This window comes from Capricornis sumatraensis, chromosome 8 (assembly GCF_032405125.1).
Source record: "Capricornis sumatraensis isolate serow.1 chromosome 8, serow.2, whole genome shotgun sequence".
NCBI classification, from domain to species: domain Eukaryota; kingdom Metazoa; phylum Chordata; class Mammalia; order Artiodactyla; family Bovidae; genus Capricornis; species Capricornis sumatraensis.
This window is the reverse complement of record NC_091076.1, coordinates 67,577,409-67,605,384: the sequence shown is the minus strand read 5'-3', so window position 1 is coordinate 67,605,384 and position 27,976 is coordinate 67,577,409. Positions and strand designations below refer to the sequence as shown.

The window sequence follows — 27,976 nt, the reverse complement described above, 5'->3', positions numbered from 1 at the left end:
TTACGTTGGAAAAAGGACGCTTGGGGCTGGTGCATGGGGATGATCCAGAGAGATAATATGGGGTGGGAGGTGGGAGGAGGATTCAGGCTTGGGAGCTTGTATACACTCGTGGTGGATTCATGTCAATGTATGGCAAAACCAATATAGTATTGTAAAGTAAAATAAAGTAAAAATAAAAATAAAAAAATAATAAAAAAAAAAAAGGAAAAAGGATGCTGCAGATGTAACCAAAGATTTGGAGATGGGGAGATTGTCCTTGGTGATCCAGGTGGCCCAACAGGATCACAAGGGTCTTTAGAAGAGGGAGGCAGGAGGATCAGAGTCAGAGAGACGTGGAAAAATGCTCTGCTTCTGGCTTTGAGGTTGGAGGAGGGAGCCATAGGCCGAGGGATGTAGGCAGCTTCAGGAAGCTGGAAAAGGCAAGGGAATGGAATTTTCTCCTCAAGCCTGTAGCGGGAATGCAGCCCTGCCGATACCTTGAAATGCACTTCTGACTTCTGGCTTCCAGAACTGTAAGATAATATATTTGGGTTGTTTGATGCCACCAATTTTGTGTCAGTCTGTTACAGTACTCCTAAGAAATGAATTCAGGTCATTTAGGCCAATAGCTCCTGGCTTCAGTCTCCAAAACTACAGAATGGGATTATAAAGTGAGTCAAGCACCTATGCTTTTTCTTAACTTTTTTTTTCTTTTGATTGGAGGATAAGTGCTTTACAATGTTGTGTTGGCTGCACCTATGCTTTTTATTTACTAACTTCTCTACTGGGCCATGAGCCGAGTCGAGGTGAGGGGATCAGGAGAATGAAAACACAATGTTGCTGCAGTCAGAATAAAGATATGGGGCTTGCTTGCCAGCCCCTTGGAGCTGCAGGAGATGCGCAACTAGAAGGGAAGCTCCTCCCCTTCTTTCTCTTTCTGGCAGTGACCGGTGGAAGGCACAGCAGGAAGGGATGGGGCAGCAGGGCCTGGCTCATCCTATGTGTCGGTGCTCAAAATTGGTAGGGAATGCACATATGGGATCCTTCACCCTTTCCTGGGCCTCCTTCTCTGTCTTATTCTGCGCAAAAAGCCTGAAGAACGAACTTTCCAAACTGCAAACGCGAGTCACTTATAAGGAGCCCAATCGCCTTCACCCGCCCCTGTTCCAGCCTCCTTCTGGGCAGCCCTCTGCTTCACGGCACCACGTGGTTCAACCCATCAGGGCCACTGGATTGGCTGTTACCGCTCCCTGATCAACCAATCGGATTGGTTGTTACTGATTTCTGCGTGGCAGGGGTGCGCACGCATCTCATACGCCCTGGAATGTCTTTCTACTTGGGCTTCCCTGGTGGCTCAGATAGTAAAGAATCTACCTGCAATGTGGAAGACCCAGGTTCGATCCCAGGGTCGGGAAGATCCCCTGGAGAAGGGAATGGCTACCCACTCCAATATTCTTGCCTGGAGAACTGCGGACAGAGGAGCCGAGGGAGCTACTTGGTCCACCTGACTGACCACTGCCCTCCTCAACGAAGGTTCAGCCCTCAGCCCCACCCAGAGCAACTCCTTCTGCCTGCTTGTATTCTTCACACACACCTAGCAAAGCCTCTGCCACACCACATCACCATCCTTTATCTCACTGTCTTTTCCACTAGGGCATCTTGCAGGCATCCAGGGAGTGATTGTTGAATGGATGAGGGAGACATCTGTGAGTCCAACCTCACTCACGCATTAAAGGGCAAGGCCAATCCAGAGTCCGCATCAAGGAGTGTTCCAAAAGCAGCGAATGAGGAGAGGATGGGTAAATACAGAAATCAGTTACGATGGGGGATGGTAGTGGTGGAGGTCAGAGGTCAAGGAAGGGGGATCGTCAACACCAGGGCCATAGCATGGGGACAGTTGGGGACATGCTCTAAAGCTGGCACAGAGGAGAAAGGTGAGGAGGATGGAAGGGCTGGAGCCAGGCGTGTGATTGTTCAGGGCCTGGGAAAGTCTGGAGGCTGGTGACCAAGGCAGGGGAGAGGCCTGGAGCTGGTGAGAATTCCAAGGTCGGGGGCACAGGGCAGGTGGAGTGGGAGGACGGATGGGCAGGGCTCTCACGACCTAGATGAGGAGGACAGCCGTTGATACAGAGTCTAGACAGAAGAGGGCCTTGGCTGGGAATCCTTTCATATGCATCCTCCCGGAGCAGGAGAGTCCCAGGGACATCTCCACTTTTCCTGCGGGCGGGTCAACTCTTCTGCCGTCTCTACCCAGATCGGTCCATCCAAACTCCCGCCCCATGTCCCTCTGTGCTTGTGTCGACCTCTCCAGTGGATGGTGGATGCCTCAAGAGAAGAGAGGGCTTCTTGCTCCTTCTGGTACCCACAGTCCAGCCCAAGGCTTAGCCTACAGCTCCATCAGGAAAGGGGAATGCCAGAGAAGGCGGACAGGATGGGGAGAGGAGGGCTGAGCGGCCAGCTGTCAGGGGCTGTGTTTTCTAAGGTCCGCCCAAGGAGCCTAAAGAACAAGCTGTGATGGGGGAGGAGAGTGAACACCGGTGATGCTGGGGGACAGGAATGCCCGTGCCTGGATGAACAGAAACCACGTTCAGTGAGCTGCAGGGGGGTGGGACAGGCGAGATGCCAAAACGCATTTTCCGGAGCTAGTGAAGCTGTGTGCCTGTGATATAAAAGTGAGCCTCGGAAACCTTCGAGCCTGTCAGACAGGCTCGGAGGAGGAGCCGGTGGTTACAGGGAGAAATGAGGAATGAGGGCTTGGTGTCAGAAGGGCTGTGAGTAATGGGCAAGGCAGACAGCCAGGCATGCCTGTGTTAGTGAGAGCCACCGAAGGCTTCTCAGACTGAGTTAGGGTTTGGATGGGACGTTTATTCCAGAAGCAGCTGGGGCCGGGCAGAGTAAATTCCTGAGTATTCTCATATTGTTACAAACATGTAGCCACCGACGGGCAGAAGAGAATGAGGAATCAGGTTTCTGCCTCCTTCAGGACAGTGCTGTCTAGAGGAACCTTCTGCAAAGACAGAATGTTTTATAATCTGTGCGATCCCACTTGGTACTGCTAGCTACAGGAAATGTGACTAGTGCAACCGAGGAACTGAATTGATAAATGAATAGATAAATAAATAAATACCCCCCCCCGACTTTTCTGAGCCATAGTTGACAAAATCGTATGGTATTTACAGGGCACAGTGGGATAATTTGATATACGTATATATTGTGAAAGGATCCCTCCCCGCTCATCGGGTTAATTAACATATCCATTGGAAGGATCAATGCTGAAGCTGAAGCTCCAATACTTTGGCCACCTGATGCGAAGAGCCAACTGATTGGAAAAGACCCTGATGCTGGGAAAGATTGAAGGCAGGAGGAGAAGGGGGCGACAGAGGATGGTTGGATGGCATCACTGACTCAATGGACATGAGTTCAAGCAAACTCCCGGGGATGGTGAAGGACAGGGAAGCCTGGTGTGCTGCAGTCCATGGGGTTGCAAAGAGTTGGACACGACAGAGCGATTGAACAACAACAACAGTCACTGCACATATTTACCTTTTCCTGGGCTGCTTTATTCATCTGTTTACTTTTTAGCCAATTGAATTTTAATTAAAATTTAAAGGGTTCCACTTCTTATTAACATATCCATCATTTCACATATTTACCTTTATCTGGCCTGCTTTATTTATCTTTTCATTTTTTTATCCAACTGAATTTTAATTAATTAAAATTAAGTAGCCACATGTGGCTGCTGACCACCTTACTGGCCAGTGTAGTTGTAGACAGTCAGCTGTGAGCAGACCCGAGGCATCTCAGAGCAGTGGGGGTGACAAGGGCTTGAGCGGCCCGCTTCCCCATGCAGGTACCCTGTGGTGTCTCTTGCCCAGAAGCAGGAGATTTGGGCGGGGTGCTGAGCAGCAGAGCTGCGCATGTTTGTGGGCAGCCCATGCCTAGTCCCAGAGGCTCCCTGACCCTGTGCTCCCAGAGCGCCACTGACTCTCACATCTCCAGATAAGACTTACTCTTCCTTCACAGAACTGCCCTCAGCTCCCTTCTATGGAGCAATTCTCCAGTTTGATAAGGCACAACAGTCCCCTCCAGTGCCTGCCCGTCACTAATCCCCTTGGCTCTTGCCTCTTCTGGACAAGGCACACTCTTAGAGCAAATACAAAGACCCACTTTAAGAAATGACACCATGAAGCACAGATTGTTAGAACCAAAGGCTCAGCCCATGTTACCTCCAAAGGGTACCAGAATAGAATGCAAGTTGCAATCATGTACAAGGCTCTGGGTGACCACTCCTGGGGCCTTTCCGTCTTCAAAAAATTAATGAGAAAATCTCTCTTTCTAAAAATATTTGTTTACTTTTGGTTGCACTGGCTCTTCATTGCTGTGTGCAGGTTTTCTTTAGTTGCGGCCAGTGGGGGCTATTCTTCATTGCAGGGCACGGGCTTCTCATTGCAGTGACTTCTCTTGTTGTGGAGCATGGACTCTGGGTACACGGGCTTCAGTAATTGTGGCACACGGGCTTAGCTGCTCCGCGCACGTGGAATCGTCCTGGACCAGGGATTGAACCCTTGTCCCCTGCATTGGCAGGCGGGTTCTTAACCACTGGACCACCAGGGAAGTTTCAGCCCTAGAAATTCTGCTACTATGTCTCTGGGGTGAAGCTCAGGAATCTGCATGTCCAGGGATTCTGATACAAATTATCTGCGGCCAAACATATTTGGGCAAGCAGTGACCTAGTCCAGAGAAGGGAAGTGATTTGGCCAAGGTCACACAGCAAGTTAAGAACAGAGCAGGGGTCAAAAACCAGGCGTCTTGACTCCTAACTTGGCACTCTTCCTTCCCCCAACTAGGAGTGTGGTTTATTTCATGTGAGCGGATGACCTGGTTCATAGCTCTGGGGCCTGGAGAAATATAATATCCTTTTCATTGTCATATCCCCGAAAGTGCCTGGGACAGAGCAGAGCTCAGTAATTGTTTGTAGAATGAAGTGAATTAGTGAGGGAGTGTCCTCTGTTACGTGGACTGTTCCCTGCCCTTGGACCTGCTGGGAGTCTGCCCAGGGTTTACCTGGACCCTGGGAAACACCAGCACCACCTACTGCCCAGCGATAGGATTCCTCCTGTGTTGCAGGAGGCAGAAGGCCGCATCTGCTGAGATGCCGCTGGGCTGCACACAAAGCCACAGCAACAGCAGTGATAATAACAGTCGCCATAACTGGCACCATCTGCACAATCTTGGGAACCAAAAGAAAATGTGGGGCCCACCGTTAAAGACTTACTGAGAAACTCAAGATAGCAGTTGTTGTTATTCAGTCACTAAGTCATGTCCGACTCTTTTGCGACCCCATGGACTGTAGCCCTTCAGACTCCCCTGTCCCTGGGATTTCCTGGGCAACAATACTGGTGTGGGTTGCCATTTCCTTCTCCAGGGGAACTTTCTGACCCAGGGATTGAAACCATATTTCCTGCATCAGCAGGTGGATTCTTAACCACGGAGCTGCCATAGCAAAGCACTAAACCAAGGGTCTGGGATTTCCCTGGTGATCTGGTGGTTAAGACCCTGCGCTTCCAATGCAGGAGGCATGGGATAGATCCCTGCTTAGGGAACTAAGATCCCATATGCCATGCAGTTCAGCCAAAAAACAAAAACCTTAAGAGCGTGACCCTCCTGAGCCTGTGTGATTGCAGTGCTCACACGCCCACGAAGCCAGCCCTGATGATAACCCTGCTTGGTGCTGAACAGGAATGTTCACATCTTCCTATTCCTTTCGCCACCAAATGATTCAACACTGAGTGGCTTCAAAGAGGGCAGGCTCCCAGTGCAGTGAGGATTTGTTTACACATCATGAACACCAGGATTCAAAGCCCCAGAGAGAGACAGAAAGCAGAGAACGAGAGGTTACTACACGCACACAGTGTCAGAAGCTCTTGCTAATTGGGACCAAGCTGAGATCCTGATGGCTTAACATGAAAGGTGATGTTGAATCAGGAGGAAGGTAGTAAAGAGGATTCAACCTGCAGAAGCCAGAGTCTCCCAGCATTTTTTTAGGAGCCGGGCCATGGCTGGCAGCAGGTGAAGTCGAGCATTTCCTGTGCCTGCAGAAACGGGCTGGGAAGCTCTGCGGGAGGAGATGGGGAGTGAGGGGCAGAAAGCATAATGGAGCAGAGAAAGCACATCGCAAGGAAAGCAGCTTACATCTTTAATCTTTGCAAATTACAGGAAGCGAACCGAGGTAATAAACACTGGAGAGAGGGAAGCAAAGAAGCGTCTCTGAAAATCTGGAGGAATTTTCTAGGCTAAGGCGAGGATGTACTGGTATAAAGCAATCTTGGGTTGGAGGAAACTGTAACAGTGGCTAGGATGGCTAGCTTGGGAGTAAAGGGCGGGAGGGAGGTCAGCCATACGGTGAGATGCATCTCAGCACAGGATGGCTCTGCGTGTCCCCTCACCATCCTCTCCACTCTGCTCTCTGCTCTGGGAGCTACCCGTGGGTAGAGTGTACTGCTGGGCTCCCTTGCCCTCTAGCTTCTGGTTGACTTTAGCCAGTGGTGGGCCCAGGTGATAAACAAGGGGAGACGGGAGAGTCAGGCTGGGCTCTTTAGTCTCTCCACTCTGTCCTCTGGTCTCTGTGGGTCAGCTGCATGCCACCTTGAAGCGCACAGCCCTGGGCTGGGGGACTAGCTCTCCATTCTGATACTGGCTCTTTCCGTCTTTCCCAGGCATGGAAATAGCTCTCTCTGCTACCAGGCTCAGTGCACATTGGTGTGTGCATGCATGCTAAGTCACTCCAGTCGTGTCCGATTCTTTCTGACCCTATAAACTGTAGCCCACCAGGCTCCTCTTTCCTGGGATTCTCCAGGCAAGAATACTGGAGTGGGTTGCCATGCCCTCCTCCAGGGGAGCTTCCCCACCCAGGGATCAAACTTGTGTCTCTTGCGTCTCTTGCATTGGCAGGCAGGTACCACGAGTGCTACCTGGAAGCCCCATTGGTACTGCCTTCTTCAAGCCTTGCCTGCACCTTTGTGGACTAGCCATTCACTAATTGTTCCTTGTATTACCCGATCTGTGGGTGCTGCTGGTTTCCTGGTTGGGTCCTGATGGGGAGCATCCCCAGAGGGCATCTACCACTTCACTTCTGAGAGGCAGCAGGAGGCCCCTCTGCCCCAATGTCCACTGAAGGGCAGCTGTTGGTTGAAGCACAGTTGGGAATGGAGACCTCACTACCTGCAGGGGTAGCCTTTGGTCTCCAAAGTCTATCTTTGCATTGAGTTGAAATTTCCTGCTTATAGATTTTATCCCCTTTTTCTAGCTCCACCCCTTCTTCCAGGATCTGAAGATATAACCACTGAAGCACTATTTTTTTTAAAGTATTTTAAACTTATTTTCTAGGAGAATTATTTAATCAATTTATTTGGCATATGGGTTCTTAGATCCCTGATCAGGGATCAAACACGTGCCACCGGCATTGGAAACATAGAGCCTTAACCAGTGGACCACCAGGGAAGTCCCACGGAGCACTCTTGTTTTCATGCTGACCCCAACAGAGCTGACCCCAGTGCATCTTTGTATCTGAAGTGCTCACTAGCTGAGATGCTCTTAGGGACGTGCTTGGCTTGGCCAGGCATATGTGGGGAGGGTCCTGGGACCCTCTCTCCAACTCCCTCAGGAGAACCACTTGTCCTGCATGGCTTGTGGAGTTCCAGAGGTCCCACTTCTTACACTGGGTAGGGTTAGGGTGGGCACAGCTTGTGCCCAGAGACAGAGCATCCCTTTCTCAAAGAAGTAAACTGGGCTTTCTGAGCCAACAGACATGCAAGCTTCTGGTATTTGTAGGGTCAAAACCTGAGAATACCCAGGAGAGTTGGTTAGATGCTTGGGGCTCGAGGGTCAGGCAGGGTGAGGGTTAATGTTAGGCCTTGGTTATGCAACAGAGAAGTGCAATTCTATTAAACAGAACAGTTACCAAACATACATTAGAGAAGGCACCGAACGTGGAGTTAGGTCTAGGCTCATTACAAAAAGATTTATTTCAAGGATTATTTAAATAATGAGTTTCCCTAGTTCATTCAGGCTCAGAGATTATAAATGACTGAGAGGGCTGATAAGTCTGGGCGGGTAACCAGCGTGTAGGAGAAAGTGCCATGTCTCCGAAACTATAGGGGAAGTTGGTAAATGATTAGGATTCTGTTGATAAAGATTCTGTTGACGCACCCCACCGGCAGACGTTAGGTCCCACCAGATTGCTGAACAGATCCTGTATATAGATTGCAAATCTTGTTCAAAGCATTACCAAATTCATAGCAACTTTTTGTTATTGAATTTTTTTCAATAAATGAATGTAAGAAACACGATAGCATTCAGGTGTGGGTGATGTCTGAGAACTATCTGGGATGTTAAAAAGGCATCCTCGTATTTCCAAAGGATGGGAACAGTGGTCTAGATCAGAGCTTCTCCTACTGAATGTGAGTCACTGGGGATCCTTTTCCCAGGCAGACTTGGGGCGGGGTCTGAGTTCTGCATTACTGGTGAGCTCTCCAGGGATGCCAGTGCTGTTGGCTGGAGGACCACACTGTAGGTAGCAGGACCCGTAGGGGAAGATCTACTCTGCAGCAGAGCACACCAGGCCTGTGAAGGGCTGGTCTCTGCCTACCTCTCTAGCCCCAAACCTCACCCTTGGACCCAGCCACCGCGGGACATCAGGGGCTGGTCCTGGCCTTTGCTCTCAATTCCCCTCCCTCTGCATGGCATCTCCCCTCCCTATGACTTACCCCTTCTTCTGACCCCCACATACTGCCCAGCCAGCTGGCAAACAGGCCTGAGCATGGGACCAGAGGTCATCTCCTCTCTGAAGCCTCCCTGAGAAACAGTTTTCTTCTCTTCTAGAACAGTTTATCCCTTCCTTTGTACCCCAGCTTTCCTCTACCTGTCTTAACACTTCATGACATTTAATTGTTTACATGCCTCCTGAGCAGACTGCAATTGCCTGCCATTCCTTGAGGCATTTAACAGGAGAACTCTTGGATCAGTGAGTTTCCATCTCCTACATAAAAGGAGCCCTTGGGATAGCCCCTAGACAGTGAATGCTTTGATGTAACCATTTGATGTAAGGCCCTGGACTGGGCCTTACATCTGTATCCCTGAGTGTCAGGCACACAGTAGGCTCTGTGAGATGTGAGCTCAGAACTGGGGCTGTTTCATCTATCTCCTAGATGGTCCCCTCCGACCATTGCCTGGCTGCCCGGGAGATTTAACTAGAGCACGTATATGTCCTGCCCAGCACTTAGCATCTGCATGAAGCAGGTCTTCACAGATTGATCTACTTAATTGATGCCTGCTTCCAAGGGGGCTTCTGACTTATGGCATCATTTCTGCAGATTCTTTGGCACCTGTGGAGACCACCTCTCCAGGATAAAGGTCCACTCTTGAGAGCGAGCTCAGAATCACAGCTGGCTGCATGCAGCATAGTCCGGTGCTCTAGACTTTCAGAATTCAACCAGAGCCCACATCTCTCCTTGTGGAGAGGTCCTTGGTACCAGGCAATAGCACAAAAGTCTCTCCCAGAGGCAGAGATGTCGGGGAAACCATAGCAACCATCTCCCTCCACTCTTGCTCTGTCCCATTTGTGATGGGGGCGGGGAATCATGCTACCTTTGAGAGTTGCTCAGGCCCTCCAGCTATGTGGAAAATTTATGATTATTTTTAAATTTAATTTTAATTTTGATCAAAGCAATACATGTACATAATTTTAAAAGCCAAATGATACCTCAAGGCTTTTAATGAAAAATAGTATTTTCCTGCTCCACCTGTCTCCATCCCCTGAGACACACTCCTCAGAGGCAGTTACTCTCAAGAGTTGGAGCTGTTTCTCCCAGAACTGACTTTCATAGTTTCATGGACATCAACTGCTTGACAGTTATTTCTTGATTTTTGTAACTTTTAAGTATTATCTACTGAATTTCCACCATGGAAGCTGAGGCTGTAACCTCCTTATATGAAATATTCTGGCATACTCCCTTGCCTTTCACCTAGATGTCAGTAACCAGCTTTCACTTAATTAAGACTGCAAATATTACCCACACCCCAGCCTTAGAGTATATAACATTTTTGATCTCTTCCTTGTGAAACTGTTTTGTTTTTCTTATTTTTTTTCTTTTTGTTTTGTTTTTCTTATCTTTTTTTTTCTTTTTGTTTTGTTTGGCTTGTACCTATAGCAGAGGGCTTCCCTGGTGGTGCAGAGGTTAAAGCATCTGCCTGCAATGTGGGAGACCTGGGTTTGATCCCTGGGTCGGGAAGATCCCCTGGAGAAGGAAATGGCAACCCACTCCAGAATTCCTGCCTGGAGAATCCCATGGACGGAGAAGCTTGGTGGGCTACAGTTCATGGGTCGCAAAGAGTCGGACATGACTGAGCGACTTCACTTTCTATAGCAGAAATGGCCAAAACAAAAAAAGAGATCAAACTCATAGAAAGAGTAGAAAAGTGGTTTCCAAGGGCTGGGGGTGGGTGAAATGGAGAGGGTAGTAAAAGTGTACAAAGTGTACAAACTTTCAGTTATAAGATGTCAAAGGTCAGAAGATTTTATATAAAACATGGTGACTATGGTTGATAACACTGTAACATATCTTTCTGATCCAGAGACAAAACCCAGGTCTCCTACATTGCAGGTGGATTCTTTACCATCTGAGCCAAGAGGGAACCCAAAGTGTTAATCGCCCAGTCGTGTCAGACTCTCTGAGACCCCATGGACTGTAGCCCATCAGGCCCCTCCATCCATTGAATTCTCCAGGCAAGAACACTGGAGTGGGTTGCCATTCCCTTCTCCAGGGGACCTTCTTGACCCAGGGATTGAACCTGGGTCTTCAGCATTGCAGGCAGATTCGTCACCATCTGAGCTATCAGGGAAGCCCTTAAGAGAGCAGAGACTAAATGCTCTACTCTTGATATATCAAATATATTTGAAACCAAATTCTACTCTTACTTAATTTATAGGTTGCTGGATATAGAGTTCTCTCTTAGACAAGAAAGATTCCTGCTCCCTGGGCCCTGCCCCAAATTTGAGGGCATTCTGCCGTTGTCTTCCGGCTTCTACTGCATGCACTGAGAAGTCGATTCTAATTTTAGATTCTAGGTATTTGACTGTTTTTTTTCTCTCCAGAACCTTTAGAAACGTTCTCTTTGTGAGCCTGAATTTTGCAAGGATGCATCTTGGTCTGATTCTCTTGCCACTTATTGCAGACAGGACTTAGTGAATTCTTTCATTATGGAAAATCGTGTGGGTCAGTTGGGAATTTTTCTTATTTTATTTCTTTGGCAACCTCTTCTTCTCCACGCTCTCACTTTTGTAATTCTAGAAATCTTAGTTGTAGGATGTTGAGCTTTCTCGGTTTGCTTTCTCATTTTTGCATTTTTTTCCTCTCCCATTTTCCATCTGTTCGTCTTTTTTGTTTTACTTTTCAGGCAATTTCCTCAATTCCAATCCTTCTGTGGGTTTAAAAAATGTTTGCAATCATATTTTTAATTTTCAGTAGGTTTAAAAGATATTTTTTTCTTTGGATGTTACTTTTTAATAGCATCCAATTTTAATAGCTGGTGTTTACGAGTGCAGTATCTCTCTTACCTCTTGAGAATTTTAATTAAAATGTTTTGATGCTCTCTGCATTTATTTTTTATTTATCAAACACGTACATAGTGCCTGATATTATTCAGGCACTTTGCTAAGTGTTTCACAAAAATATGAACTCATTTCTACCTTTCTAACAACCTTAAAGAATAGGTAATAATATTATTCTCATTTTAGAGATAATGGAACTGAGGCTCAGAGAAGCTAAGTAACTTGTCTAAGGTCACACAGCTGGTAAGCTGACTAGCTGGGATTTGAGCCAAGGCTCTAGAACTCATGCCATTAACCATTATCTCTATTTCCTCAAAGTTTCTTTTTCGTTTGTTTGGTTTTGATTCCTTTCCTGTTAGCGTGTGTGCAGGCTCCGTCGCTCAGTTGCGTCCAACTCTGCAACCCCGTAGACTGTAGTCGGCCAGCCTCTTCTGTCCATGGGATTTTCCAGGCAAGAATATTGGAGTGGGTTGCCGTTTCCTTCTCTAGGGGATCTTCCTGATCCGGGGATCGAACTCAAATCTCTTGCATTGGCAAGCAGATTCTTTTCCACTGCGCCACCTGGGAAGCCCCTTTCTGTTAAGCGGCTTCTCTCAAGTGCTTGACTTTTTGACTCTCCATTCATCATTAAGAGGTATCTAATGTCCGACAGTCTTCTTTGTATGTGAGAGGACTTACCAGGGGATTTCACCCTGGATGATCTAACTGTATGGGGACTGCGACTGTCATTCTCTGTGGATATTTTCTCTTGAGCTTGTCGGTGTCTCCAGGCTTCTGGTTAGGGGTGGGAGGGGTAGATTAGTCTGACTGAGGATCTCACTACTCAGGAGGCGGAAGCTCATCTTATCTCCCTGGTTTCTACACAGCACCTCACCCATGCCCTCAGTTCTTTCTTCCCCCTTTCTTAAAATTAGTTCTGTTTTTTCTTTAAAAAAAAAACATTAATTTATTTTAATTGGAGGCTCATTACTTTATACTATTGTAGTGGTTTCTGCCATACATTGGCATGAATCAGCCACGGGTGTACATGTGTGCCCCGTCCTGAACCCCCCTCCCACCTCCCTCCCCATCCCATCCCTCAGGGTCATCCCAGTGCACTGGCCCTGAGCGCCCTCTCTCATGCATCGAACCTGGACTGGTGATCTATTTCACATATGGTAATATACATGTTTCAATGCTATTCTCTCAAATCATCCCACCCTTGCCTTTTCCCAGAGTCCAAAAGTCTGGTTTCCCCCAGTCCAGAGCCTATTTCTTTTTAAAAATGAATTTACTTGTTCATTTATTTATTTGGCTGCAGTGGGTCTTAGTTGCGGCACGGGGCTCTTCGTTGCCACATGCAGTATCTTTTGTTGTGGTGCACGGACTCTCTAGTTGAGACACGAGGGCCTAGTTACTCCCTGGCATGCAAGATCTTAGTTCCCCAACCAGGGATCGAACCCGTGTCTCCTGCATTGCAAGGAAGACTCTGAAATGCTAGATCACCAGGGAAGTCCTGAGCCTATCTATTTTTCAATCTGATTTTTCGCTCAGGTGTAGAGAGATATTTGGTTGCACAACTTCTTTCACAGACTTCTAACTAATCCTCCTAGTTTTAGCTGCACTTTTTATCCTCATTGCGTGCAACATCTCATGCCTCCAATCCTCATCCTTTCTCAAGGAAGGGGGTTGTCTATGGAGAAAACTGTTTGGCTTTAATTGGCTTCCCTGTGCAGACCCTGATCTTTCAGCCTTGTCTGCTCTGCCCAGTCAATTAACATCTGCTCTCCATTTTCCATAAACTTGCTGACACCTACTGTTCTCTTCTTTTCCATCTTCTTTGGCCTTGTGGGTTTATACTTGAAAAAAAAAATCTCAATTGCCATTTAGGAGAGATTTGGGAGGGAGCCTCCATGCATACTTATGTTCATTCCACTGTGTCCAATCAGAAGTTTAGACTATAATCTTCCCTGAGGCTCAGCAGACACATCATGGGCTCCTTTCACCGTTCCAGGAGAAGAGGGACGGAGGTAGAACAGATCCCAGGATGTACACAAGCCATAGGACCAATGGGTGCTTTTCATTCCCAAGAGCATCAGCTGCCCATTCACCCTTTTTTTTTTTTAATTTTAAGAAAGATTTAGTTTAATTTTTATTTTGCCATGCCTCATGGCACATGGGATCTTAGTTCCTCCACCAGGGATTGAAAGTACCATCTTAACCCCTAGACCAGAGAAGTCCCACTTATTCAGTGGTTTTCAAATTGGGTTCCTTGGAGCCCTAGGGTTCCTCAGGGAGTCTCAAGGTTGGCCACAGTGGAGCATAGAGAAATCAAACTATCTCCAGTTGAACCAGAGCAGCTCTTCCTTTCTCTGCTTTATATATTGGGGCTGTGCTAAAGCTTTTGTTCAATACAAGGATTCTGCTATGGGAAAAAAAAAAGAGGAAAAAAATAGAAAGGGAGAATAGCAACAGACCTATCATTATATGCCATTCTGTCTCCAAAGATGTCACTGGAATATTTTTTTCTGAGATATTTTTATGGCTGTGCCTTTACAATCACTTTTTTGAGTTTTAAAGGAATGCAGTGGAAAGAGACTTGCTTGTGAGTCCATAAGTGGGTTTTTAGCTGGGTTCAACTACTTAGCAAGGTGTGTGTTCTTGGGGAGCTTCCTCAACCTCTCTGGGCTCCAGCTTCTTTATTTTTCAATGGGGATTATACTTTGTTTGGAGGGTCACTTTGGGGATTCATGGGACAGAATGTTCATGGCACAAGGTAGCTACTGATGGCTCAGTGATTTAAAAAAAAAAAACAAAACCAACCAAAAACCAAAAAACAAAAAACTGACAGCAATGAAAGAGACTCAAGTTTGATCCCTGAGTCGAGATCAAAGAACCCCTGGAGAAGGAAACGGCAACCTACTCTGTTATTCTTGCCTGGAGAATCCCATGGATGGAGGAGCCTGGTGGGCTACAGTCCATGGGGTTGCAAGCATTGGACACAACATAGCAACTGAACCAACCAACCACCCTAGTCCCATCACTATGCACAGTACAGCGATATTTTCTCTCTCTCAACAAATGTATCAACAGATATCTATTGCCCTGGTAGATGTCAGTGAGCCAGACAGTCCAAGATCCCTAACCTTTTGTAGCCTGTGTTTCAATAGAGACAGATTCACAACCAAAACTATTAGTAAATAAGTAACTCATATGGCATACTTGAAGATGACATGACATGGAACAGAGGACAAGCAGAACAGATAAGGAGGGGTGAGGAGTGGGGTGGAGTGCAATTTTAAATAGGGCAGTGAGGGGAGGTGAGATCCGAACAAGGCCTGATGGAGGTGAGGCCATGAGCCACATGGTCTGAGCAGGGAATTCTAGGCAGAGGGAAAGGAGGACGAAGATGCTCAAAGGGAAGCTTTGAGGAAGTCACAGGGAGTCACTGGGCAGTCAGAGTGGCTATAGCCACGAGAACATGGGGCCGAGTAGGAGGAAATGAGCCTGGGGAGATGACACGTGGTAAGGTATCGACTCTATTAGAGCGAGGACTCTCAAAATAATTTCTATGCTTAAAAATATAATGTCAAATTCATTTCCCCCCAACACTAGGATTTGGGGACATCAAGGCAGAGTTTACTTGATTAAAAAGTATATTTTCAGAACTTCCCTGGAAGTCTAGTATTAACAGTTAAGGCTTCACCTTCCAATGCAGAGGGTGCAGGGTTGATCCCTGGTCTGGGGAGCTAAGATTCCACATGCCTCGTGGCCAAAAAACCAAAACATAAAACAGAAGCAACTCTGTAATAAATTAAGTAAAGATTTAAAAAATGGTCAACATAAAAACAAATCTTTTAAAAAGTGTATTCTCAACAGGGACCTACTGCATAGCACAGGGAACTCTGCTCATTATTATGTAGCAAGCTAAATGGGAAAAGAATTTTAAAAAGAATAGATATATATGTATGTATAACAGAATCACTTTGCTGGACACCTGAAACTATCACGGCATTGTTAATCAACTATATATCAATATAATATAAAAAGTTTTAAAAAAGAATATAAAAAAATTAAAGTGCATTAATATTTTAAAAAGTGTATTCTACATCAGCTTGAATGAAGGCGATAATTTTGAGCCTATCTATCTAGAATGCAAGTCCATTAGCGAGCTCCCAGCACACTGATTCCAGTTCGCTCAGATGTAACCCATCCCCACACTCACCCCTACCTCCCTGAGGAGGGCCATTCCCAGGACTGGCTTGGGGAACCCAGCTCCCTCAGGGCTCCCTTGTCCTTCCATAGACACACCCACTGGTCACTGATTGGCCCAGGGGAGAGCACCTGACTGGGCTGGGCCAATGAATCCCTTCCTTGTTTTTTTTCTTTTTAATAGAACAGTGAGAGAATCAGCGTGGCCTCTCGCTGATGGTAGAACATGAAAAAATATAAATCTGTTGGCAGCTATGTGTGAAAAGATACATGTGCGGAGAAACCCTGTCTCTAGTGAGAGAGAAAAAAGCAAATCAGAGAGAGGAGAGGTGAAAGAAGGGGTGAAAGACCAACGAAGCGGGTGCCCTTGTTTCCAGTTGTTTCTCACGCCGCCCCCTTGCCTTCCCGCAGCTGGGTTGTTGAAGCTTGCCTTGGATTCCAGGGGTAATACAATTCTTTTATGCCCAAGCTTGTCTGAATCTGGGTTTTCTCATGTGCAGCCTAGATAACCCACTGCTTATTTCTTTTATCTTTGAAGTTACTCAGAGGCATCTACACAGAGTTTCATTTTTAACAACCTCCCACCTGCCTTCAATTTAATTTCCTTTAGAAAGATGCTGGTCGTGAAATCTGCACTTCTGTAGCCTAAGACAGCTTTTCAGTCCTTTTTCTATTTCGTGAGGTCCTCCATGGAAAAGGTTTTCCACGGTCAAAAGCATTGGGGAAATAAATGCTTTATGCAACGTTCCTATCTTGGAGATTCATAATGTGATATATGGAGAATCCTCGCCCTGAATTAACATGTTTAACTCTGCCTAACCAGGGTTCTCCAGATCATTTTTATTCCTGTAACATGTAACATCCAAAACTCAGGATCTGGGGGCATGCTGGCAAGGCCCATGTGTGACTGAGCCTGCCTTCTTTAAAGTGGTATATTTCCAGGGTGCCTTCCACAAGGATGTTTGACCAAGGAGGCATTGTCAGCCTGGGGGAAAGAACATTTTTGATTGATTTCATAGTCACTTTCTACTTGCTAAGTGTGAGTCCATAGGGCTGGGTCCATCCAAAGTGGATGCCTTTTCCTTATTCACTCTTCGGCACCAAAGGTCCTCCCTGTAGGTCAGAGTTAAACCCAGAAGCATGGCTCCCCCAGTGCTTCCTGAAATTTCTGAGAAGTGAAGCAAGAATGTGCCAGAGGCTCCGCTTTGAGAATGAGATGTCCAGAGGATAAAGTGCTCCAGGACCCTTGTGTCGGAATAGGATATTTGGAACAGTCTCTGCCTCGGGGATGGTCTGACCACCCTCCTATCTACTGGTTGTCATTATCAACCTTTGACTGTTTAGAGTTTGCAGAGAGCGCTCATCTGATCTGCTGGTAAAGGCAGGGCTGGGTGTTCGATCATGGGTCTGACTCTATAAAGTTACTTCCTTGTCTTACTGCTCTGCCTCTTATCACGCTGTCTGTAGCTACTGCCTCAACAGCCAGCTTTCCAATCCTTTCTCCTCCATCATCACCCATCTGTCTCCTCTAAGGACTCAAGTTCCTTTTCCTGGGGATTGAGGGGAATTGACAAGGTCAGGGAGGCAAGGTGACATCCGTGGAGCCACCTGGCTTGGCAGGTCAGGAAGGCAGCTCCCTCCCAAAGCCCAAGGTGGGATGAGGCTTGGCCATCCCCTCAGTCTTTGGGAGCAATGACCAAAAAGCAGAGTGTGGCTACACCTCCTCAGGTGGCCTTATGGACAAACATCCCTCACTCACCAGAGCCCCCCTCTTGTCCTTCAGCAGGTGTGTGGACCTCAATTCCACCCATGTGAGGCTCACCCCCCCACCAGTCCAGGAAACAAGCAGTTTTGAGGTGACCAGAATCTCTAAGAAATGCTCATGACACAGTGGTTTCTCAGCCTGAAGAAAGGTGCTGTGGAGGAAGTCTGGGTGTGGGGATTCAGGAGGCGTGGCTGGGTGGCCTGGGTGAAGTTGCCTAACCTCAGCCTTCATCCCTGGCAAATGGAGATAAGGAGCCCTTCCTATTGCTTCCCTGGTGGCTCAGATGGTAAAGCGTCTGTCTGCAATGCAGGAGACCCGGGTTCGATCCCTGGGTCGGGAAGATCATCTGGAGAAGGAAATGGCAACCCACTCCAGTACTCTTACCTGGAAAATCCCATGGACAGAGAAGCCTGGTAGGCTACAATCTATGGGGTCGCAAAGAGTCGGACACAACTGACTGACTTCACTTTCCTTTCCTTTCCTATTGCTCAACATGAGGGGAAGGCCGGGAGGAAGGGTAGTTATGGCCCCAGAGGAATGCAGGGATGGCTGCAAAGGCAAAAATTCAAGAAGTCAACCAGAGTTACTGAAGCTGTGCTCTCCAATGTGGCGGCCACTCCCCCTGTGGCGATTTAAATGAATATACATCCTATGATAATAAAACCTCAGTTCCTCATGGATCACATATCAAAGGCTCAGTGTGGCTACCATGTAGGTTAACAGCACAGTTAGCATTGCAGCAACGACCAGTCTCTTCTCTAACTAATTTCTTCTGGCTTCGGTCCTGCTTTCAACCCCTTCTCCTTCACGCCCTGAATTATCCAACCTCAGAGGACGTGGTTTGAGTGACAAGTGCTGGTGTCTCACTAGGGACAACTCACGCTCACTCTGCTGGCAGGAGGGAGCCTGGAACTTCTTCTGGATTCTGTGTGCAGCTCCGATTCCTGACAGTGGCTTGACAGGCAGGGGCTGTGTCCTGTGTCTTCTGCAGTCCAACCGTGTCCTGCCTGAGTGTTAGGCTCACAGTAGGTCCTTAACTACGATTAAGGATTTGTCCTGAATGGATATAGCTCATGGTCCATGAGGGCTGACGGCTGGTCAAGAAGCTTGGGTCAGTACGGTCCTGGCTTGGCCGCCGCTTCGCCATGTGACTATCAGTCCATCACTGCTTCCCACCAGGCCTCTGTAGAACAGGCATGCACGGGTGGGGTTTCTCTGGGTGTGTGTGTGTGTCTGGAATAGATGGTCTCAGGTTCTTTCCTGCTCAGACTATCCACAGCTTCACGGGGCAGAATGCAGATTCCCTGGGAAAGGCCCTGTGGTTGGAGCCCAGACCATCAGTGGTCAGTGTGGAGACTCAAGGTGACCCTGCAGGGAGCCGTGCTGGGTGAGGATGTCTGGGAGTGAATGGGGCGGCCTGCCTTGCGAGTGTGTGTGTGTATGTGCATGCATGTGTGTGTGTCCATACATGTGCTTTGGCTTCTGACTCAAGGTAACAAGTGAGAAATCCAACATTACACTGGACGGATAGAACTAACTTTTGGTCAGGCTGTAGGTATGGGGTCTCCGGGATTCTTTTCTTTTTAGTTTAATTTCTGGCTGTGCCGAGTCTTTGTTGCCACGTGTGGGCTTTCTCTAGTTGCGGCAAGCAGGGGCTACTCTAGTTGCGGTGTGCAGGCTTCTCACTGTGGTGGCTTCTCTAGTTGTGGTGTGCAGGCTTCTCATTGTGGTGGCTTCTCTAGTTGTGGTGTGCAGGCTTCTCATTGTGGTGGCTTCTCTAGTTGTGGTGTGCAGGCTTCTCATTGTGCTGGCTTCTCTAGTTGTGGTGTGCAGGCTTCTCATTGTGGTGGCTTCTCGTTGTGGTGTGCAGGCTTCTCATTGTGGTGGCTTCTCTTGTTGCAGAGCTTGGGTTCTAGGATGCACAGGCTTTAGTAGTTGCAGTGCACAGGTTTAGTTGACCCTCAGCATGTGGGATCTTCCCGAACCAGAGATTGAACCTGTGTCCCTTGCGTTGGCAGGCGGATTCTTAACCACTGGCTCAGCAGGGACATCCCTCCGGGATTCATTTTATTTTTTATTTCTCTCCTTTTCCACAAGAGGTTCAATAAGCAAGTATGTTCTGGTGTCTCCAGGGTAGAGGACCAGGTCTTGGGGACCTGGTCCCAGCTCCCAGGACCCAGGGTTGTCTTTGGGCCCCGGGTCTCAGAACACAGGCTGGCCTGAAGGATGTTCTGGAAACCCAGGTTCTGTGGGCCCTTTTCCAGCGCGTGGCACTAACACATCTCTTTATCTATTTGCTGGAGGGCAGTGCTTAGTTGCTTAGTTGTGTCCAAGTCTTTTGGACCCCATGGACTGTAGCCAGCCAGGCTCCTCTGTCCATGGGGACTCTCCAGGCAAGTAGACAGTGGGGACCCTGAATTTAGGGAAGTGGATGGATTCAACTAAGTGTCTGCTTGGCAGAGGGCTGGAGCCTGCGGTGAGCTCCCGGAGACGGTACTGGATCCATATGAGTGGGTGATGCTTGTGAGGCCATCTCACTCTTCAGGAGCAAGAGGAGTGACCGCAACATGCCCTGAGGGGTGCTCAGAGGAGAGGAGCCTGGAGAGGGAGTGCGGTGGCCGGGAGAGAGCTCTGGGCGTGTGGTCAGTCCTCCCCGGAGTGGAGGCCCTCATTGCCCTCAGAAGCCTGGAGGGCCTGGGGCTGGGGAGGGCCAGGCCTCAGGATGGGCTGAGGGAACGGCTGTGGGAATCATGGGATGGAGGCTGGGCTGCAAGAAATGAGGGCCGGGGTGTTTGGCCTTCGCCCCCTCCTCAGCTGCAGCCTGAGGGCCCGGGCCTCCTTCCTGCTGCACTCTGCTCTCCCTTCATCCCTGCCCGGGGGCCCTCTCAGGCGCATCTCCAGACTTCCTCCTCCTTCCCCTCTTTCGGCCCTGAACCTAGGGTTACCTTAACCTCTCTTTGGGTCTCCTTGGCATCCAGGGCCCCATGCTTGGGCACCTCTTCAACTTGACTTGGTGAGATCTAGAGGCTGCCGGCCTCCCTAGGCCTCCCTGCCGTATCATTCCAACCACCCCTCCCTCATCACAGGGCCTTCCCTGTCCTTCCTGCACCCCTCTCATGAGGATCTCATGAGATAATCTCAAGACTCCAAGGACCCCATGCCCTGCAATGCTTTCCCTGAACCCTCCCTCCTCCCAGGTGAAGGCTGTCATCCCACCCCAGCACCGGGGACCCTCGGGTCCCAGTGGACTGTGAGTCTCCTCCATTAGGCTGTGATCAAGGGCTTGGTCTTTTTTCAATTCATTATCTTTATTTTGGTGTAAAGCCTGAGATAGCACATGTGGCTTATGAATAGTTTGCTGAATAAATAAACGAATAACTGGATGCATGAAATGGGCTCACGCAGGCTGAGTCTGTGCCCTTCCATTTTCCAGCAGCCCCTCCACCTTCCCTCAGCGGGAGAAATCTGCTTTCCTTTCCACTGGGCCCTGTAGCGGGATTGGGATATTCAAGATGGCGGAAGAGGAAGGGGCTGGTCCATCACTTCCCCTTCTCCTGAAATCGCGCCACCCACCGCTCCAACCGAACTTGTTAATTCAAGCCTTCCTCCGCGCCTCCTCTCAGCCTATCGGCCTTCACTTTCCAGTATCCCCATCACCGGCCCCCTCCCACCTAGTGAAATCCAAGGGAAACTCAGGGCATCACAGCTTGTGCCGGGACGTCCTTCCCATTCACCGGCATATCACCCGCCCCTTGATGGAGAGCAGGCCTTCACCGGGTGGGCCAAGATAACCTGCTCCAGGCAAAGGTCTCCCGGAGGCCGCACCCCTCCGCCCTCACCCCCTGCCCCGGCCCCTGGCCCGGCTCACCTGTCTCGCCCCAGATGGGCAGGTACTCATCCTGCTGAATGTCCAGCATGATCTCCAGCCCGTTGCCTGTCCCCCCCTTGACCGTGGTGAGCAGAGGCTTGCCATCCTCGCCTGAGTTAAACATGTAACACTTCCCATATTTTGTAAACACCTGAGGGAGAGAAGAGAAAGAAGCACGTGGGTGACTTTGGACTGGGCTCCAGGCAGACTGGGAACTCCAGAAATCCAACAGCAGGCCAGCGTCCCCACAGCCCATCATAGTCAACCCTCTTGGCGACCAGTGACTCCTCACCCCGGGTTAATGGGCTGGATTCTGGCATCACAGAACACATCTGGACACCCTTTGGGGTTTGTTGCCATGGAGTCTGGTCTCTTCTCCCTCTGTTAATCCTTCCCTTTCCACCCCCCTCCCGGGGGCGGGGTGGGTAGGGGGGCGGCAGGCAGCCACGTCCACTCTCAAGTGTCAAGCATTGACTGTATGCTTTCTATCCTGTAATCTGTGCCTCCAGCCTGAGCTTTCTCTTGGGCTCCAGACACACTGATCCAACTGCCTGATACACATGATTTCAGGGGGACATAGACACCCAACTACCAGCATGTCCCAATGGGATCAAGGCTTCCTCAGCCCGCTCCCCACTGGATGGCTCTCCTGTGCACGTGTCCTGGGGGATAGCACTGCCACCTGCCCAGGGGCTCAAACCAGACCCGCAGAGCGGGTGTCCCCTCTTCCTCTTTCTCACCCCACGTCCAATCAACCAGCAGGGCCCATCAACACTGTCTCTGGATCCAAATTGACTTTCTCTTCTGCACAGCCTTAACTTAATGACCTCCGTCATTTCTTGCTTGGGCTGCTGCAGTTTCTTAGCTAGACTGCTGGATTCCAGACAACCTTCTCCAGCCCATCCTTTAAGTGAACCATGGCTCACTCCTTCAGAAATGCAAACTTGATTATATTAATCCTGTGGTTAAAATCCATCAGGGCTGCACATCCCCCTGAGAGTAAGATCCAGGCCCACCCTCCAGACTCAGCCTTCTGTGATGCTCTCTCTGTCTGCTCCATCCTCCTCTTCCCATCTGAGTCCATGGGAATTCACTGGAAGATAAACTCATGGGTTTGGTGGTTACCTCTGCATGTTCACTGAGGAGTCTACCCCTGGTGGCTAGCACAGGGCCTGGCATCTGGGGGTATTCCAGAAATATATGTCAAGTGGACAAGTGAATGAATAAATGAGTGAGTGGGTGGAGCTACATTAAACAACTCTGACACCTCTGGATGTGCCCTGCTGGTTCGCCTATTTGTGGCTTTCTAGTTGCTGCTTCCACTACTTGTAACAGCTCTTGTTCCTCTTTTGGCCTGGGCAACCTCTGCCCATTCTCCAAGACTGGATCGATGCATCACCTCCTCCACGAAGCCGTCCCAAGCTCATGGACCAAGTTGTATAACATCCCTCCTCACTTTCCCCCTTTGCTCCTTCACCAGGGCAGCTATCATATGCAACAGTAACCACAGGTGGATATTGTTGTTTATTGCGCAGAGGACAAACCCACAGCCCAGAGAGGTTAAGCAACTTGCCCAAGGTCACACAGATATTAAGTAGAAAAGCTGAGGTTCAAAGCCACGTCTCTCTGGTTCTAACACACATGATCTCTTTGGGCATGTTGTCATTGTCATTGGGCTGTTTCTGAGCCCCATGCTGCTCCTCTCTGCCTCGCTTTTTCCATCAGCCAATCAATAGCCATATGCATGAGTTCCTACTACATGCAAGGCTTATGGAGATTGTAAAGAGGCACAAGCCCTGCACGCCCACTATTTCCCTTTATAGCTAGGGTCCCCAACGCCCTGGCCACGGACCAGTGCTGGTCCGTGACCTGTTAGGAACCCGGCTGCACAGCAGGAGGTGAGTGGTGAGCCGGAAGTTTCATCTGTATTTACAGCCACTCTCCATCCCTTGGGCTTCCCTGGTGGCACTACGGGTAAAGAAGCCGCCTGCCAATCAGGCGATGTAAGAGATGCGCACTCAGTCCCTGGGTTGGGAAGATCCCCTGGAGGAGGGCATGGCAACCCACTCCAGTACTCTTGCCTGGAGAATCCCATGGACAGAGGAGCCCGGTGGGCTACAGTCCATGGGGTCCCAAAGAGTCAGACGCAACTGAGCAACTAAGCATGCACTCCCTCCCTCCCTTGCTTTACCACCTGAGGTCCGCCGCCTGTCAGATCAGATCAGTGGGGCATAATAAATTTAATACGCTTGAATCATCTTGAAAACATCGTTATACACCCCCCCCGCCCCAGGAATGGCACCCCACTCCAGCACTCTTGCCTGGAAAATCCATGGACGGAGGAGCCTGGTGGGCTGCAGTCCATGGGGTCGCTAAGAGTCGGACACGACTGAGCGACTGCACGTTCCCTTTTCACTTTCATGCATTGGAGAAGGCAATGGCAACCCACTCCAGTGTTCTTGCCTGGAGAATCCCAGGGACGGGGGAGCCTGGTGGGTTGCCGTCTGTGGGTCGCACAGAGTCGGACACGACTGAAGCGACTCAGCAGCAGCAGCAGCAACACCCAACCCCGCCCGGCGTCCACCCTAGCCCGTGGAAAAACTGTCTTCCATGAAATGGGTTCTGGTGCCAAAATGGCTGGGGACTGCTGCTTTTTCATGCATATCAAAGTATATAACTAGATGGTGATTTATAGGACTGTTTGTTGGAGATGTTGGGGGCTGGGTCTGTCTTGTTGGATGAATGAATGAATGAATGAATGGGCTTCAAGGGGTTGCTACTCCCATTCCCTCGCCCACCTCTGGGAGGCGCCCTTAAGTGTTGGCCAGCCTCGCTAGTTATGGCGGGATCTCACACCTGATATCTTGTTCCACTCCCCTCCCCTCCTTTTCTCTGCTCTGGTCTTCTCAGCTTCCCTCTTAATTGTTCCTAAGCGTTTTTGCTTGCTTTTTCTAGAGGGTATTACAGGAGAGACGGTTTACCTTCGTGGAGGCAGAAGAAGGGGCTCAGAGCCAGGCAGGCGCACACGGACTGCACTTCTCTGCTGGCCTCCCTGCCTGCCCCGCCCCAGCCCGCCGCCCCTGCCTCGCTTCTCCCTTCTCGCTTCTCTGAGAGGATCATTTTCCTCTTTGCTCAACATCAAAGGCTGAGAGCTATTTACCCACAGCGCAGTTTTGCTAGAAACTCGGGACAAGATGCCGCTTTCCTTCCCGGTTGCTGTGCATAATGACGTGTAAGAGTAACCGGCGCTTCAAACGCAGGCCTTATCGCTCCCAGTCACAAAAGACGATTTATTTAAGCCCAGACTGTCAGGCCAGAGCTCGCTGCTTCTTCAGACCTGCCATTCTCCGAGGCACTTCTCTGCTCTCCTGGTAAGCGCTGACAGCCTCATCTAGGATGGCAGGGCTGAATTTGCAAAGAATCAAGAATTGCTCTTAGCTGGATCCTTTTGTAAGAATTAATGGTGCACGTATCAAACCTGGACCTGCAGGAGTGACAGGGGTGGGGGGTGGGGGGAAGCCTGAGATGAAGATGGACCCCATGACCATCATTTTCATTGCTCACTGCGTGTTGCCATTGAGAGATGACCCATGTACAGCTTCAACTTTCTCAATGGCCCCAAGAAGTTGGAGGGAAGGAGACTAAAAATTCCTGAGCCTCTACTCTGTGCTGGCCCCTGCTTGGCATTTTCAGAGGAACTATCTTTTTCCTAATTATGGTCCCGACTACGTTGATGGGAAGGCATCTTATTATCACATGCCCATTTTACAGTTGGGAAGACTGACACTTAGTGAAGAGGTAGGTAGTAGAGCTGGGACTCATGGGTTTGACTTTACCACCAAGGAAGTTCCAAGGGAGGAACCCTGAGATTTTGAGCCAGAGCTCACTGTCAAGTCGATGGCCTTGAACATGACATCTTTTTCCAATGTCAGTTTTCATGTTTGCAAATTGAGCAAGATAACCTTGCCACGTGGTTGTAACATCTAAATGTGGGAATGCAAGTGGATTTGTCTGGAAGATTACATAATAGACATCTTTAAGAGGTATGAATCCATACTAGGTCCTCTTCAGCAGAAGTGAGAGAAGTTATTTGAGTTATGGGGGGAAGTCAGTGATGAACTGAAGAATGGGAGGTGTTGAGGGGTCCTGTCTTCTCTGATTGCGTCTCAGTAACACCAAGCTTGTCTCTCTCTCTCTCTTTTTTTTTTTTTTTTGTGCTGCATTGGGTCTTCATCGCAACTGTCAGGCTCTCTAGCTTTGGCATGTTGGGCTTAGTTGTCCCCAGGCATGTGGATCTTAGTTCCATGACCAGGGATCAAACCTTTGTCTGCTGCATTGGAAGGTGGATTTTCAACCACTGAAACCCCAGGGAAGTTCCAACAAGCTCATTTTGAAGTAGTTACAGAGGATAGAAACCATGATGAGCCACTGACTGCTTATTCCTTAAGAATGTTAAGCCTGTTGCTAAAAGCCCAGGGCGGCCAATGAGATTACTGGGGCCACAGAGTTCTGTAAGAGAGGGCAATGCTTTGGTGCACACAATCCACTTTGAAATCTACGTTTGGACGGAATTGCAACCAGTCACTGTGCAGTGGACAGCTGTCACAGTCAGAAGTTTGCATGTTTTAGCCTGTACTCTTCTCTTGGTAGTGTCTTTGTCTGATTTTGGTATCAGGGTGATGGTGCCTTCATAGAATGACTTTGGGAGTGATCCCTCCTATTCGGTCTTCTGGAAGAGTTTGAGGGACTTCCCTCATGGTCCAGTGGCTGAGACTCTGAGCTCTCAATGCAGGGAGCCCAGATTCAATCCCTGGTCAGGGAACTAGACGCAACTAAGAGCTGGCATGCCACAGTGCATGCTGAAGCTAGAGATCCTGCATGCGGCAGCTAGAGATCTTGCCTGTGGCAGCTAGAGATCCTGCATGCTGCAATAGAGATTGAAGATCCCGAGTGCCACAACTAAGACGTGGCACAGCCAAATAAATAAATATATAAATATCAAACAAAGGTTTTGAGACGGATCGGTGTAAATTCTTCTTTATATGTTTGGCCGAATTCCCCAGTGAAGCTGTCTGGCCCTGGACTTTTGTTTGCAGGGAGGTGTTTTTTTTTTTAATTACATTATTTTTAAATTAAAGTATCTGTAATTTAAATTACAGATTCTATTTCATTTCTAGTGATTGATCTGTTCAAAGTATTTATTTCTTCTTGATTCAGTTTTGGTGGGCTGTGTGTTTTTAGAAACCTTGCCACTTCTAAGTTATTCAGTGTTTTGGCATAGATTGTTCATATTTGGCACAATCTAAATCCAAGAAATCTGGATGTGGGGATGGGGAGAGGGTCTTGTGCCTTCCAGTAGCTCTTAGACCAGCCCTGAGGTCACAGACTGGCTTGGTGCTCCTCTCTGGGGCACCATTCACATTCTATCTGCTGCCATTAATTTTTTGCAGCAGAGGTTGGTCTTATCACTCCCATCTTACAGATAAGGAAACTGAGGCCCAGAGAGGCTGAGCCAGGTCACAGAGCTGGTAAGTAGAGAATCCAGGGTGTAGGTCATCTTTGCCTCACTCCATTGCCTGTGTTCTTTGCCGCTGCTTCCTCGTAGCTACAGCTACTCTGTTCCCAACAAACTGATAAAATTGGTGCCTTGCTAACACTAGGGGTCTTGAGCTTGATAATGGGGTGGGGGGGGTTGGTTGTATCTCAGAGTCAGGAGAATCTCAGGAAAGTGCAGGCACCACAAATCTTCTTGGGGATTTCCCTGGTGGTCCAGGGGTTAAGAATCCTCCTCTCAATGCAGGGAACATGAGTTTGATCACTGATTGGGGAACTAAGATTCCACATGCTGTGGGGCAACTAAAGCTTAGCCCTGCAACTAATGAAGCCCTCAGGCCACAATTAGAGAGCCTGCTCACCACAACCAAAGATTCCTCATGATACAATGAGGATCCCATATGCCACAACTGAGACCCATCACAGCCAAATAAATAAATAAATATTAAAAAATCTTATTGCCCAAATGTCTCATCTTGCCCGTGGAGAGTCTAAGGCTCAGAAAGTTACAGCGTTCTGCTCCGGATCACACAGCTAGTTTGGGGCAGAGTTGAGACCTGACCTGGGTTTGGGTCTGTGCACTTCCTCTGAAGCCTTCTGTTTGCGCATGATGGGGGTTGGAGATGATGGCTAAGCTCCCCTTCCTGGGGCCCTGAATCCAGGAATAAAAAAGATTAGCAATGCCTGCTGGCCTGGGTACCAGCATCCAGGCCCAGTGTGACCTGTTGGGGCAGCCTGCCTCAGAGTCCAGGAAATGCACAGTGGAAAAGGTTAGAGACAGCAAATATCCCTGAAGACACAGTTTTCTGGCCCAATGAGTAGTGCAAACAACATTTCTACACATGGACCTACTTAAGAAAATAAATTATGTATAAGCTCCCTTAAGGACTGTAGAAATATCCACTTACCAGCACACGACTGGGCCTGTAAGCTTCAAACCTTCCAAACCTTCATTAATCCTGACCTTTAGGGCTTTTCTGAGGCAGTGGCTTCCTTGTCTCTTCTTGCTTAT

General features: G+C 48.8%; 1 protein-coding gene across 2 annotated transcripts in view; it reads right to left on the bottom strand.

The window, feature by feature from the left end:
* Window positions 1-27,976, bottom strand: part of ASIC2 (acid sensing ion channel subunit 2) — a 1,230,438-nt gene that overhangs the window by 75,195 nt on the left and 1,127,267 nt on the right. For both annotated transcript variants that reach the window (XM_068977218.1, XM_068977217.1), the window contains exon 2: window positions 21,412-21,562. In XM_068977218.1, coding sequence (XP_068833319.1) covers window positions 21,412-21,562 — 151 coding nt within the window. The remainder of the gene's footprint in view (window positions 1-21,411; window positions 21,563-27,976) is intronic.